The sequence below is a fragment of the Budorcas taxicolor genome, chromosome 5, assembly GCF_023091745.1.
Source record: "Budorcas taxicolor isolate Tak-1 chromosome 5, Takin1.1, whole genome shotgun sequence".
NCBI lineage: Eukaryota > Metazoa > Chordata > Mammalia > Artiodactyla > Bovidae > Budorcas > Budorcas taxicolor.
This window is the reverse complement of record NC_068914.1, coordinates 21,676,347-21,689,990: the sequence shown is the minus strand read 5'-3', so window position 1 is coordinate 21,689,990 and position 13,644 is coordinate 21,676,347. Positions and strand designations below refer to the sequence as shown.

At 37.7% G+C, this 13,644-nt stretch overlaps 1 protein-coding gene across 1 annotated transcript in view; it reads right to left on the bottom strand.

Annotated features, from left to right (window-relative positions):
* The window catches only part of CTNNA3 (catenin alpha 3), a 1,850,481-nt gene that overhangs the window by 1,700,773 nt on the left and 136,064 nt on the right, over nt 1–13,644 (bottom strand). The window contains exon 4 of the mRNA XM_052639474.1: nt 11,647–11,813. Within this exon, the coding sequence (XP_052495434.1) occupies nt 11,647–11,813 (167 nt within the window). The remainder of the gene's footprint in view (nt 1–11,646; nt 11,814–13,644) is intronic.

The following is a 13,644-nucleotide window of genomic DNA, read 5'->3' as shown; positions in this document are numbered from 1 at the left end:
AAAATTCCTGGGCATGACAAGAGTGTTTCAACTTACGAACTCTGGAGGTTCTCTGGCCTGCCTCATCAGGCTCGTCCAGCCGCATGTGATTGTTTACAGCCTCCCAACTGTGAGAGGCACGGGATGTTTTAAAACTTTCTAAATACAGACTCTTTTGAGAAGTTAGAAGATCATTAGTATAGTATAGTGGGTTGATTAGGAATTATATTGGTGAAGGGTTTTTTCATTTGTCGTGCCAATAATTACTGCTAATTCCCTGCCCTGGGTGTGACAAGGATGTCTCAGGTCAAACCTCTCTGCTGACAGACTAGCTTGTGTGACAACCTCTCAACCATAAACAGCACAGAGAGTTTGGAGTATTACCATAGGCTTTTTTCATTGATGAGTCAATGATTGCCATCAGGCCTGCATATCCTTAGGCACCTGGGAATATATTAACCCATGTATTTGGAATATAGAAAAGGAAATATAGTAGTTTTTTGATGTTAGCAATACTAGACTTTTGTTTTTTTTTTTTTCTTGTTTTTTTTTTTTAATTTTAAAATCTTTAATTCTTACATGTGTTCCCAAACATGAACCCCCCTCCCACCTCCCTCCCCATAACATCTCTGTGGGTCATCCCCATGCACCAGCCCCAAGCATGCTGTATCCTGCGTCAGACATAGACTGGCGATTCAATTCTTACATGATAGTATACATGATAGAATGCCATTCTCCCAAATCATCCCACCCTCTCCCTCTCCCTCTGAGTCCAAAAGTCCGTTATACACAGCTGTGTCTTTTTTCCTGTCTTGCATACAGGGTCGTCATTGCCATCTTTCTAAATTCCATATATATGTGTTAGTATACTGTATTGGTGTTTTTCTTTCTGGCTTACTTCACTCTGTATAATCGGCTCCAGTTTCATCCATCTCATCAGAACTGATTCAAATGAATTCTTTTTAACGGCTGAGTAGTACTCCATTGTGTATATGTACCACTGCTTTCTTATCCATTCATCTGCTGATGGACATCTAGGTTGTTTCCATGTCCTGGCTATTATAAACAGTGCTGCGATGAACATTGGGGTACACGTGTCTCTTTCAATTCTGGTTTCCTCGGTGTGTATGCCCAGCAGTGGGATTGCTGGGTCATAAGGTAGTTCTATTTGCAATTTTTTAAGGAATCTCCACACTGTTCTCCATAGTGGCTGTACTAGTTTGCATTCCCACCAACAGTGTGGGAGGGTTCCCTTTTCTCCACACCCTCTCCAGCATTTATTGCTTGCAGATTTTTGGATCGCAGCCATTCTGACTGGTGTGAAGTGGTACCTCATTGTGGTTTTGATTTGCATTTCTCTAATAATGAGTGATGTTGAGCATCTTTTCATGTGTTTGTTAGCCATCCGTATGTCTTCTTTGGAGAAATGTCTATTTAGTTCTTTGGCTCATTTTTTGATTGGGTCGTTTATTTTTCTGGAATTGAGCTGCATAAGTTGCTTGTATATTTTTGAGATTAGTTGTTTGTCAGTTGATTCATTTGCTATTATTTTCTCCCATTCAGAAGGCTGTCTTTTCACCTTGCTTATAGTTTCCTTTGTTGTGCAGAAGCTTTTAATTTTAATTAGATCCCATTTGTTTATTTTTGCTTTTATTTCCAGAATTCTGGGAGGTGGATCATAGAGGATCCTGCTGTGATTTATGTCTGAGAGTGTTTTGCCTATGTTCTCCTCTAGGAGTTTTATAGTTTCTGGTCTTACATTTAGATCTTTAATCCATTTTGAGTTTATTTTTGTGTGCGGTGTTAGAAAGTGATCTAGTTTCATTCTTTTACAAGTGGTTGACCAGTTTTCCCAGCACCACTTGTTAAAGAGATTGTCTTTACTCCATTGTATATTCTTGCCTCCTTTGTCAAAGATAAGGTGTCCATATGTGTGTAGATTTATCTCTGGGCTTTCTATTTTGTTCCATTGATCTATATGTCTGTCTTTGTGCCAGTACCATACTGTTTTGATGACTGTGGCTTTGTAGTAGAGCTTGAAGTCAGGCAAGTTGATTCCTCCAGTTCCATTCTTCTTTCTCAAGATTGCTTTGGCAATTCGAGGTTTTTTGTATTTCCATACAAATCTTGAAATTATTTGTTCTAGTTCTGTGAAAAATATGGCTGGTAGCTTGATAGGGATTGCATTGAATTTGTAAATTGCTTTGGGTAGTATACTCATTTTCACTATATTGATTCTTCCGATCCATGAACATGGTATATTTCTCCATCTATTAGTGTCCTCTTTGATTTCTTTCATCAGTGTTTTATAGTTTTCTATATATAGGTCTTTAGTTTCTTTGGGTAGATATATTCCTAAGTATTTTATTCTTTTTGTTGCAATGGTGAATGGAATTGTTTCCTTAATTTCTTTTTCTACTTTCTCATTATTAGTGTATAAGAATGCAAGGGATTTCTGTGTGTTGATTTTATATCCTGCAACTTTACTATATTCATTGATGAGCTCTAGTAATTTTCTGGTGGAGTCTTTAGGGTTTTCCATGTAGAGGATCATGTCATCTGCAAACAGTGAGAGTTTTACTTCTTCTTTTCCAATTTGGATTCCTTTTATTTCTTTTTCTGCTCTGATTGCTGTGGCCAAAACGTCCAGAACTATGTTGAATAGTAGCGGTGAAAGTGGACACCCTTGTCTTGTTCCTGACTTTAGGGGAAATGCTTTCAATTTTTCACCATTGAGGATAATGTTTGCTGTGGGTTTGTCATATATAGCTTTTATTATGTTGAGGTATGTTCCTTCTATTCCTGCTTTCTGGAGAGTTTTTATCATAAATGGATGTTGAATTTTGTCAAAGGCCTTCTCTGCATCTATTGAGATAATCATATGGTTTTTATTTTTCAATTTGTTAATGTGGTGAATTACATTGATTGATTTGCAGATATTGAAGAATCCTTGCATCCCTGGGATAAAGCCCACTTGGTCATGGTGCATGATCTTTTTAATGTGTTGTTGGATTCTGATTGCTAGAATTTTGTTGAGGTTTTTTGCATCTATGTTCATCAGTGATATTGGCCTGTAGTTTTCTTTTTTTGTGACATCTTTGTCAGGTTTTGGTATTAGGGTGATGGTGGCCTCATAGAATGAGTTTGGAAGTTTACCTTCCTCTGCAATTTTCTGGAAGAGTTTGAGCAGGATAGGTGTTAGCTCTTCTCGAAATTTTTGGTAGAATTCAGCTGTGAAGCCGTCTGGACCTGGGCTTTTGTTTGCTGGAAGATTTCTGATTACAGTTTCAATTTCCGTGCTTGTGATGGGTCTGTTAAGATTTTCTATTTCTTCCTGGTTCAGTTTTGGAAAGTTGTACTTTTCTAAGAATTTGTCCATTTCTTCCACATTGTCCATTTTATTGGCATACAACTGCTGATAGTAGTCTCTTATGATCCTTTGTATTTCTGTGTTGTCTGTTGTGATCTCTCCATTTTCATTTCTAATTTTATTGATTTGATTTTTCTCTCTTTGCTTCTTGATGAGTCTGGCTAGTGGTTTGTCAATTTTATTTATCCTTTCAAAGAACCAGCTTTTGGCCTTGTTGATTTTTGCTATGGTCTCTTTTGTTTCTTTAGCATTTATTTCTGCCCTAATTTTTAAGATTTCTTTCCTTCTACTAATTCTGGGGTTCTCCAATTCTTCCTTTTCTAGTTGCTTTAGTTGTAGAGTTAGGTTATTTATTTGACTTTTTTCTTGTTTCTTGAGGTATGCCTGTATTGCTATGAACCTTCCCCTTAGCACTGCTTTTACAGTGTACCACAGGTTTTGGGTTGTTGTGTTTTCATTTTCATTAGTTTCTATGCATATTTTGATTTCTTTTTTGATTTCTTCTGTGATTTGTTGGTTATTCAGAAGTGTGTTGTTCAACCTCCATATGTTGGAATTTTTAGTAGTTTTTCTCCTGTAATTGAGATCTAATCTTAATGCATTATGGTCAGAAAAGATGCTTGGAATGATTTCGATTTTTTTGAATTTATCAAGTTTAGATTTATGGCCCAGGATGTGATCTATCCTGGAGAAGGTTCCATGAGCACTTGAAAAAAGGGTGAAATTCATTGTTTTGGGGTGAAATGTGCTATAGATATCAATTAGGTCTAATTGATCTAATGTATCATTTAAAGTTTGCGTTTCTTTGTTAATTTTCTGTTTCGTTGATCTGTCCATAGGTGTGAGTGGGGTTTTAAAGTCTCCCACTATTATTGTGTTATTGTTGATTTCCCCTTTCATACTTGTTAGCATTTGTCTTACATATTGCAGTGCTCCTATATTGGGTGCATATATATTTATAATTGTTATATCTTCTTCTTGGATTGATCCTTTGATCATTATGTAGTGGCCTTCTTTGTCTCTTTTCACAGCCTTTGTTTTAAAGTCTATTTTATCGGATATGAGTATTGCCACTCCTGCTTTCTTTTGGTCTCTATTTGCGTGGTATATCTTTTTCCAGCCCTTCACTTTCAGTCTGTATGTGTCCCTTGTTTTGAGGTGGGTCTCTTGTAAGCAGCATATAGAGGGGTCTTGTTTTTGTATCCATTTGGCCAGTCTTTGCCTTTTGGTTGGGGCATTCAACCCATTTACGTTTAAGGTAATTATTGATAAGCATGATCCAGTTACCATTTACTTTATTGTTTTGGGTTCGGGTTTATATACCCTTTTCATGTTTCCTGTCTAGAGAATATCCTTTAGAATTTGTTGGAGAGCTGGTTTGGTGGTGCTGAATTCTCTCAGCTTTTGCTTGTCTGTAAAGCTTTTGATTTCTCCTTCGTATTTGAATGAGATCCTTGCTGGGTACAGTAATCTGGGCTGTAGGTTATTGTCTTTCATCACTTTAGGTATGTCTTGCCATTCCCTCCTGGCCTGAAGAGTTTCTATTGAATGAGCAGCTGTTATCCTTATGGGAATCCCCTTGTGTGTTATTTGTTGTTTTTCCCTTGCTGCTTTTAATATTTGTTCTTTATGTTTGATCTTTGTTAATTTAATTAATATGTGTCTTGGGGTGTTTCACCTTGGGTTTATCCTATTTGGAACTCTCTGTGTTTCTTGGACTTGGGTGATTATTTCCTTCCCCATTTTAGGGAAGTTTTCAACTATTATCTCCTCAAGGATTTTCTCATGATCTTTCTTTCTGTCTTCTTCTTCTGGGACTCCTATAATTTGAATGTTGGAGCGTTTCATATTGTCCTGGAGGTCTCTGAGATTGTCCTCATTTCTTTTAATTTGTTTTTCTTGTTTCCTCTCTGATTCATTTATTTCTACCATTCTATCTTCAATTTCACTAATCCTATCTTCTGCCTCCATTATTCTACTATTTGTTGCCTCCAGAGTGTTTCTGATCTCATTTATTGCGTTATTCATTATATTTTGATTCTTTTTTATTTCTTCTAGGTCCTTGTTAAACCTTTCTTGCATCTTCTCAATCCTTGTCTCTAGGCTATTTATCTGTGATTCCATTTTGATTTCAAGATTTTGGATCATTTTCACTATCAATATTCGGAATTCCTTCTCAGGTAGATTCCCTACTTCTTCCTCTTTTGTTTGGTTTGGTGGGCAACTCTCCTGTTCCTTTACCTGCTGAGTATTCCTCTGTCTCTTCATCTTGGTTATATTGCTGCGTTTGGGGTGGCCTTTTTATATTCCGGTAATTTGTGGAGTTCTCTTTATTATGGCGCTTCCTCACTGTGGGTGGGGTTCTATCAGTGGCTTGTCAAGGTTTCCTGGTTAGGGAGGCTTGTGTTAGAGTTCTGGTGGGTGGAGCTGGGTTTCTTCTCTCTGTTTTTGAAGACAATGGTCTGCTTTTCTGATTGCCTGATGTCCTCTGCCAGCCTACAGAAGTTGTTTTGTGGAGTTTGCTCAGCGTTGAAATGTTCTTTTGAGGAATTTGTGAGGGAGAAAGTGGTCTTCCCATCCTATTCCTCCGCCATCTTTATGCTCGGTCCAATACTAGACTTTTGAGTTAATGAATCTTCTCTTTCATTATAGATCACTGTACTTTGTTATAAATCACTATGCTATGTAAAAATGTAACTTTATCACTATCTTAAGACAAAATAGATCTTAAGGGGAACATTGGTGAAGGGTTTACATTTGTTGAGCCAATATTTGCTGCTAAATCTCCATATTCCTGCCCTTATACTCCAGTACTCTTGCCTGGAAAACCCATGGATGGAGGAGCCTGGTGGGCTTCCGTCTATGGGGTCACACAGAGTCGGACTTGACTGAAGCGACTTGGCAGCAGCAGCAGCAGCAGCAGCATAATGAATATAGCTAGCATATAAATAAGTATTAACCTTTAAGATTAATCATGTTAAACCTTAGGTTAAGTAAATTCCTTTCTTGATTGTAACTCACTACACCCTCACCCTATAGGAATGCAACTTTATTTGGAGGGTGGCGCCTGATTTAAGAAAAAAATCACCCCTGGAAAAATAAGTTTTCTGGTTAACTGACCGGTATCAGAAAGAGCCATAAAATGTCAGCAGACCTCATGGCTAGAAGATGATGAAACTCATAAGACCTTTGTATAATTTTATATGAAGCACCTGATTGTGACAACGGTCAGGTCTGCTGACCCCCGCGTGACTCTGTATTCATCCCTTTGTATAACAAAAAGGTATATAAACAAACCTGAAAAATAAAGAAATCGGATCAGTTTCTGGAAAGACTGATACCCCCATGTCGTTTCTTTCTTGCTCCCCACTTTCCTGGCTGAATTCCCATCTGAGATGTGGGTACTCACCAAGCCTGCTAATTCTGCCTGGGCTTCTGAGGTTGGACCGGGGAGGCCTCAGTGCCTCCTCTCCTTTGGGAGAATGGAAAGACGCCTGTGGCCTACATAGGTGGTGATTGGTATTCCATGTAAATCAGTTATTCAGCCTCTTTTCTCCACTAATTCTCGTACTACACTATCTGTTTCTAATCTCCCTCTATATCTGTAATTAAATAAGTTTTTTCCAGGACGCCGACTCCGTCCCCACCTTCGAATTACCCTGGGTCCACCAGGGCTGGACCCCGGCACTTCTCCGGTGATCTTTCTGACTCAGGGACGGAACACACATTGCTTGCACTGGCAGGTGGATTCTTTACCACTGGGCCATCAGGGAAGCCCTCCTTCGGGGATCACAGGATTGTCATAGTGAAGGGGCTTGCATAACTCCATGAATCTATGAACCAAGCAATGCAAGACCACCAAGAGAAGTGGGTAATAGTGAAGAGTTCTGACAAAATGTGGTCCACTGGAGAAGGAAATGGCAACCCACTCTTGTATCCTTGCCTGGAGAACCACATGGACAGCATGAAAAGTCAAAGAGATATGATGCAGGAAGAAGTGACCCCCAGGTCCGAAGGTGATTAATATGCTACTGGGGAAGAGCAGAGGGCAATTACTAATAGCTCCAGTAAGAATGAAGAAGCTAGGCCAAAGAGGGAATAACACTCAGCTGTGGATGTGTTTGGTAGTGAAAGTAAAGTTTGAGGCTCTAAAAAACAATATTGCACAGGAATCTGGAATGTTAGGTCCATGGATCAAGATAATTTGGATGTAGTCAAGCAAGAGATGGCAAGATTGAACACTGACATCTTAAGAATCAGGGAACTAAAATGGACAAAAATGGGAGAATTGAATTCACATGACCATTTTATCTACTACTGTGGGCAAGAATCCCTTATAAGAAATGAAGTAGCCCTCACAGTCAACAAAAGAGTCCGAAATACAGTACTTGACTGCAATCTGAAAAACAACAGAAAAATGTCAGTTTGTTTCAAGGCAAACAATTCAACATCACAATAATCCAAGTCTATACTCCAATCACTGATGCCAAAGAAGCTAAAGTTGACCTGTTCTCAGAAGACCTTTAGCACCTTCTAGAACTAAAACCAAAAAAAGATGTCCTTTTCATCATAGGGGATTGGAATGCAAAAGTAGGAAGTCAAGAGATACTCAGGAAAAACAGGCAAGTTTGGCCTTGGAGTACAAAATGAGGCAGGGCAAAGAGTTTAGTCAAGAGAACACGCTGGTGACAGCAATCACCCTCTTCCAAAAACACAAGCGATGACTATACACATGGACATCGAAAAATGGCCAATACCAAAAGAACATTAATTATGTTTTTTTGTAGCCAAAGATGTAGAAGCTCTATACAGCCAGTAAAAACAAGAACTGGAGCTGACTGTGGCTCTGATCACAGCTCTTTATTGCAAATTTCAGGCTTAAATTGAAGAAAGTAGGGAAAACCATTAGGCCATTCAGGTATGACCAAAATAAAATTCTTTATGATTATATTAATATAGTGGAGGTGATGAATAGAGTCAAGGCATTAGATCTGGTAGGCAGAGTGCCTGAAGAACTATGGACTGAGATATATAACATAGCATAGGAGGCAGTGACTGAAACCATCTCCAAAAAAAGAAATGCAAGAAGAAGAGAAAGTGGTTGTCTGAGGAGGCTTTACAAATAGCTGGGGAAAGAAGAGAAGTGAAAGGCAGGGAGAATAGGAAAGATATACCAAGCTGAAGGCAGAGTTACAGAGAATAGCAAAGAGAGATAAGAAGGCCTTCCTAAATGAACAATGCAAAGAAATAGAGGAAAACAATAGAATGGGAAAGACTAGAGATCTCTTCAAGAAAATCGGAGATATCAAAGGAACATTTCATGCAAGGATGGGCCTGATAAAGAATGGAAATTGTAAGGACCTAACAGAAGCAGAAGATATTCAGAAGAGGTGGCAAGACAAGAATACACAGAAGAACTATACAAAAAAGTTCTTAATAACCACAATGGTGTGGTTACTCACCTAGAGCCAGGCATTCTGGAATGTGAAGTTAGGTGGGCCTTAGGAAGCATTACTATGAACAAAGCTCATGGAGGTGATGGAATTCCAGCTGAGCTATTTCAAATCCTAAAAGATGATGCTGTTAAAGCGCAGCACTCAATATGTCAGCAAATTTGGGAAAACTCAGCAGTGAAACAGGACTGGAAAATGTTAGTTTTCATTTCAATCCCAAAGAAGGGCAATGCCAAAGAATATTCACACTACTGTACAATTGTGTTCATTTCACATGCTAGCAAAGTTATACTCAAAATCTTTCAAGTTAGGCTTCAACAGTATGTGAACCAAGAACTTCCAGATGTATAAGCAGAGTTTAGAAGAGGCAGAGGAACCAGAGATCAAATAGCAAACATCTGTTGGATCATGGAGAAAGCAAGGCATTTCCAGAAAAACTTCTGCTTCATTGACCATGCTAAAGCCTTTGACTGTGTGGATCACAACAAGCTGCGGAAAATTCTTAAAGACATAGAAGTACCAGACCACCTTACCTGCCTCCTGAGAAACATTTATGCAGGTCAAGAAGTAACAATTAGAATCAAACATGGAACAATGGACTGATTCAAAATTGGGAAAGTAGTAGTCAAGCCTATATATGGTCACTTTGCTTGTTTAAATTACATGCAGAGTACATCATGGAAAATACCAGGTTCAATGAATCACAATATGGAATCAAGATTGCTGGGAGAAATATCAACAACCTCAGATATTCAGATGATACCAACTCTAATGGCAGAAAGTGAAGAGGAACTAAAGAGCCTCTTGATGAGGGTGAAAGAGAAGAGTGGAAAAGCTGGCTTGAAACTCACCATTCAAAAAACTAAGATCATGGCATCTGGTCCCATCACTTCATGGCAAATAGAAGGGGGAAAAGTGGAAGCAGTGACATATTTTACCTTCTTGGGCTCCAAAATCACTGCAGACAGTGACTGCAGCCATGAAATTAAAAAATACTTGCTCCTTAGAAAAAAAGCAATGACAAACCTAGATAGCATATTAAAAAGCAGAGACATCACTTTGTTGACAAATGTCCATGTAGTCCAAGCTATGGTTTTTCCAGTAGCCATGTATGGATGTGAAAGTCGGACAATTAAGAAAGCTATCACCAAAGAATTGATGCTTTCAAATTATGGTCCTGGAGAAGACTCTTGAGAGTCCCTTTGACTGCAAAGAGATCAAACCAGTCAATCCTAAAGGACATCAATCCTGAATATTCATTGGAAGGACTGATGCTGAAGCTGAAGCTCCAAAACTCTGGCCACCTGATGCAAAGAACTGACTCACTCGGAAAGATCCTGATGCTGGGGAAGACTGAAGGCAAAAGGAGAAGTGGTCAGCAGAGGATGAGATGGTTAGATAGTATCACAGACTCAATGAACATGAATTTGAGCAAGCTCCAGGAAACACTGGAAGACAGAGGAACCTCGCGTGATGCAGTCCATGGGGTCACAAGCGTTAGACCTGACTTAGCTAAAATGAACAACACATACTCACATATTAAAAAATGAATCTCAAAAATGTTCAGAGATTTGTTTAAGGTGTCCAGGAAACCATCAGTCAAGCAACAAAAAATATTGTTCAAATATTGCACCTACAAATCTGGTAGACAGTGGCTGGGGATGAGAACTAATCCTTTTCCTGAAAAGCTACTTAACAAAAAAAAAGGTGCCAAATTGACTTTTTGCACTAATAAACTATCAAAAGAAAAGGAATATGAAAGTATAAATGAAAGGGTGAAGACAAACTCTTTCTTTTTAACCCTACTTTAGGGTTAAAATAAACATTAGTAAGTATAATAGCTTTAGTTGCTCGGTTATGTCCAATTCTTTGCTACCCCATGGACTGTAGCCCTCCAGGCAAGAATACTGGAGTGGGGGTTGCCATTCCCTTCTCCAGAGGGTAAGTAAGTGAATAATGAAAAAAAAAATTTAACTTAGCAATTATAGAAAATTATTTTGACAAGAAGGTCATTCAGCAAGGTATTTGCTTAATAAAGTTACAATAGTCACCAAGCACCTTTATGAAAATGCAAACATATTTATGAACAGAAGAGCCAGGGTCCTATTTAAAGTGAGAGAAAAACAGACTCCAAAGTGTTCTTTGCAAACTTTTCATCTTGATACTACTACTGACGGTCAAACTGAATAAATTAAGAAAGTGATAAAGGCTAAAAGAAATTGTCCTTCTACTAAACCATTGCTAAATGGTTTTGTCTACCAAAACAAAGCAAATGAGATATCTTTCTGCCTTTGTTATCTCCTAGTTTAAATATATTCTTCACTCTTATTAAATAAATACATTTATACATTTTCATAATACATTGCTACAGACAACACAGACTACCTGGAAACATGTACTCAGATCAAGAGGAGCTGGCAAAAGGAGTTTTCATTTACAATTAGGACAAACTTCCACATGCCTTAAGCTTCAAGATTTTTCTTTCTCAAATAATTTATATTCACAGATTTATTTTCTATATTATCTTTATAATTATGTTATTATGTATTTATTTACAGATTTATATAGGGCATAATAACTGAAATGGTCAAAAGCCTAGAAATTTTCTAGCCATTTCCTTATCAATAAGCCTTCTTCTGTTTTTCAGTCTCCCACTGGCTTTAAAACTCACTTCTGGCTTCATTCTTGTGAAGTATGCATTAGTTTCACAACCCAACCAAGTCAACTTCTAAATGGTGACATTAAGAAATGAGAGTACAGATGTGCTCAGATTGATGCTGGGTTCAGAAAATGGAATTATAAGTGAGAACAATGCCAAGGTAAACTAAGTCATCTTTTACTTACAGCTGACACGTGCTGCAAGAGACACATGACATCAATCATATCTGCGAGGACAAGGAGTCTGGTTACTGCAGCCAGCAAGGCACGGGCAGCCTGAACCACAGCTTCCCTTTTCGGGAGATAACAGGGGTCATCTGCAAATCTCTCAGCTGATACTTTCAGAGCTTCACCTGAAACACACAACCCCAAATATGTTATATTTTAAGCTTCACTTATGCCTGTTGCAGCATTTATCATCCAACTTAATTCCAAGTACATTCCATGACTAAGCATAATATTAAACTACTGTCACTTGACACTAGAACATCATCTCTTAATAAAAAATGCACTTTCAAATTGATATTTGTTTTTGATAAATGTTCTGGAGTTTAAGAATCATGGTACCATTTTCCTGCATGAAAACTGTGTTCAATTGACTAGCAACATCTAATAAAATTGCTGTCAACTTCTGCATTTGCTGAATCTCATTTGCTGTGAAAGGTTTCATTACTAAGGCTTCAATCGGAAACAATTTTGTTTATAAAAATAAGATAAATCTTCACTGAGTTACATTCCAACTCAATGGATGTTAGAAAAGAACTAGCCTTTAAAATAGTAAGATAGCATTTCTCTGATAAAAGTTTAACATAGGTAGATTTATTCTAAATTGTCAACATACTAATAAACTATATCCTAAACTTAGTCACGGAAATAATATTTCACAGTACTTGTTAGAGAAATATACTCACTATTTTTAAGGTTTCTCCATTTAAAATATTTTCTTTATAAAAGTAACATGCATCAATTTATTTTAAGAAGTTCACAGTTCAGAAAGGTGCAAAATGAAAAATCCCTCTTTACTCCACTCCATTAACATAATTGCTAAAGATTTAGCACACCCACTATTTTTTTAATTTTTTAAATTTAAACATTTTTATTATGAAAGCAATATGTGACTTGCTACTTTTAAATAATTTACCATACTAGAGAATATAAAGTGAATTTTTTGTCCATTTCCATAAAAATCCCCAAAATAACCAGTAAGTTCTTTTATCTATCCAGAAATTTTTCTATGAATGTATGTTTTATGTGTGGGCATATATATATATATATATATATATATGCACACTTTTAAATACATAATATATTTTATTAGTATATTCAGTCATATACATATATATTATTTAAAAGGTTTATATCCTAGGAAAACATAGATATTATATGTTATAAAGGAAACATATAGAAGGTATAGATTCAGATTCTTTTCATAAATAGTATTATACTATAGGCTTTCCTTGTAGCTCAGTCAGTAGGAAATCCGCCTGCAATGTAGGAGACCCAGGTTCAGTCCCTGGGTCAGGAAGGTCCCCTGGAGAAGGAAATAACAACTCACTCCAGTATTCTTGCCTGGAGAATTCCCATGGACAGAGGAGCCTGGCAGGCTACCATGGCATTGTGAGTTGGACACAACTTAGTGACTAAACCACCACCACCATTATACTATAAAAACTTTCTACATTCTTTTCACTTATCAATTTTTTTTCTTTACATATTGGGATACAGATGATCAGGAAGCAACAGAGCACAAAACTTAACAATGTGGGCACAAGTCACTTAGCCTCTTTAGGTTTCATTTTTTTCCACTATAAGTGGTTTTTGTTCAGTCACTCAGACACATTCAACTTTTTGCAACCCCATGGACAGTAGCAAGTTAGGCTTCCCTGTCCTTCACTATTTCCCAGAGTTTGCTCAAACTCACATCCATTGAATCAGTGATGCCATCCAACGATCTCATCCTCTGTCACCCCCTTCTCCTCCTGCCCTCAATTTTCCCAGCATCAGGGTCTTTTCCAATGAGTCAGCTCTTCATATCAGGTAGCCAAAGTATTGGAGTTTCAGCTTCAGCATCAGTCTGTCCAATGAACATTCAGGACTGGTTTCCTTTAAGATTGACTGGTTTGATCTTCTTGCAGTCCAAGGGACTCTCAAGAATCTTCCCCAGCAACACACTTCAAAAACCTC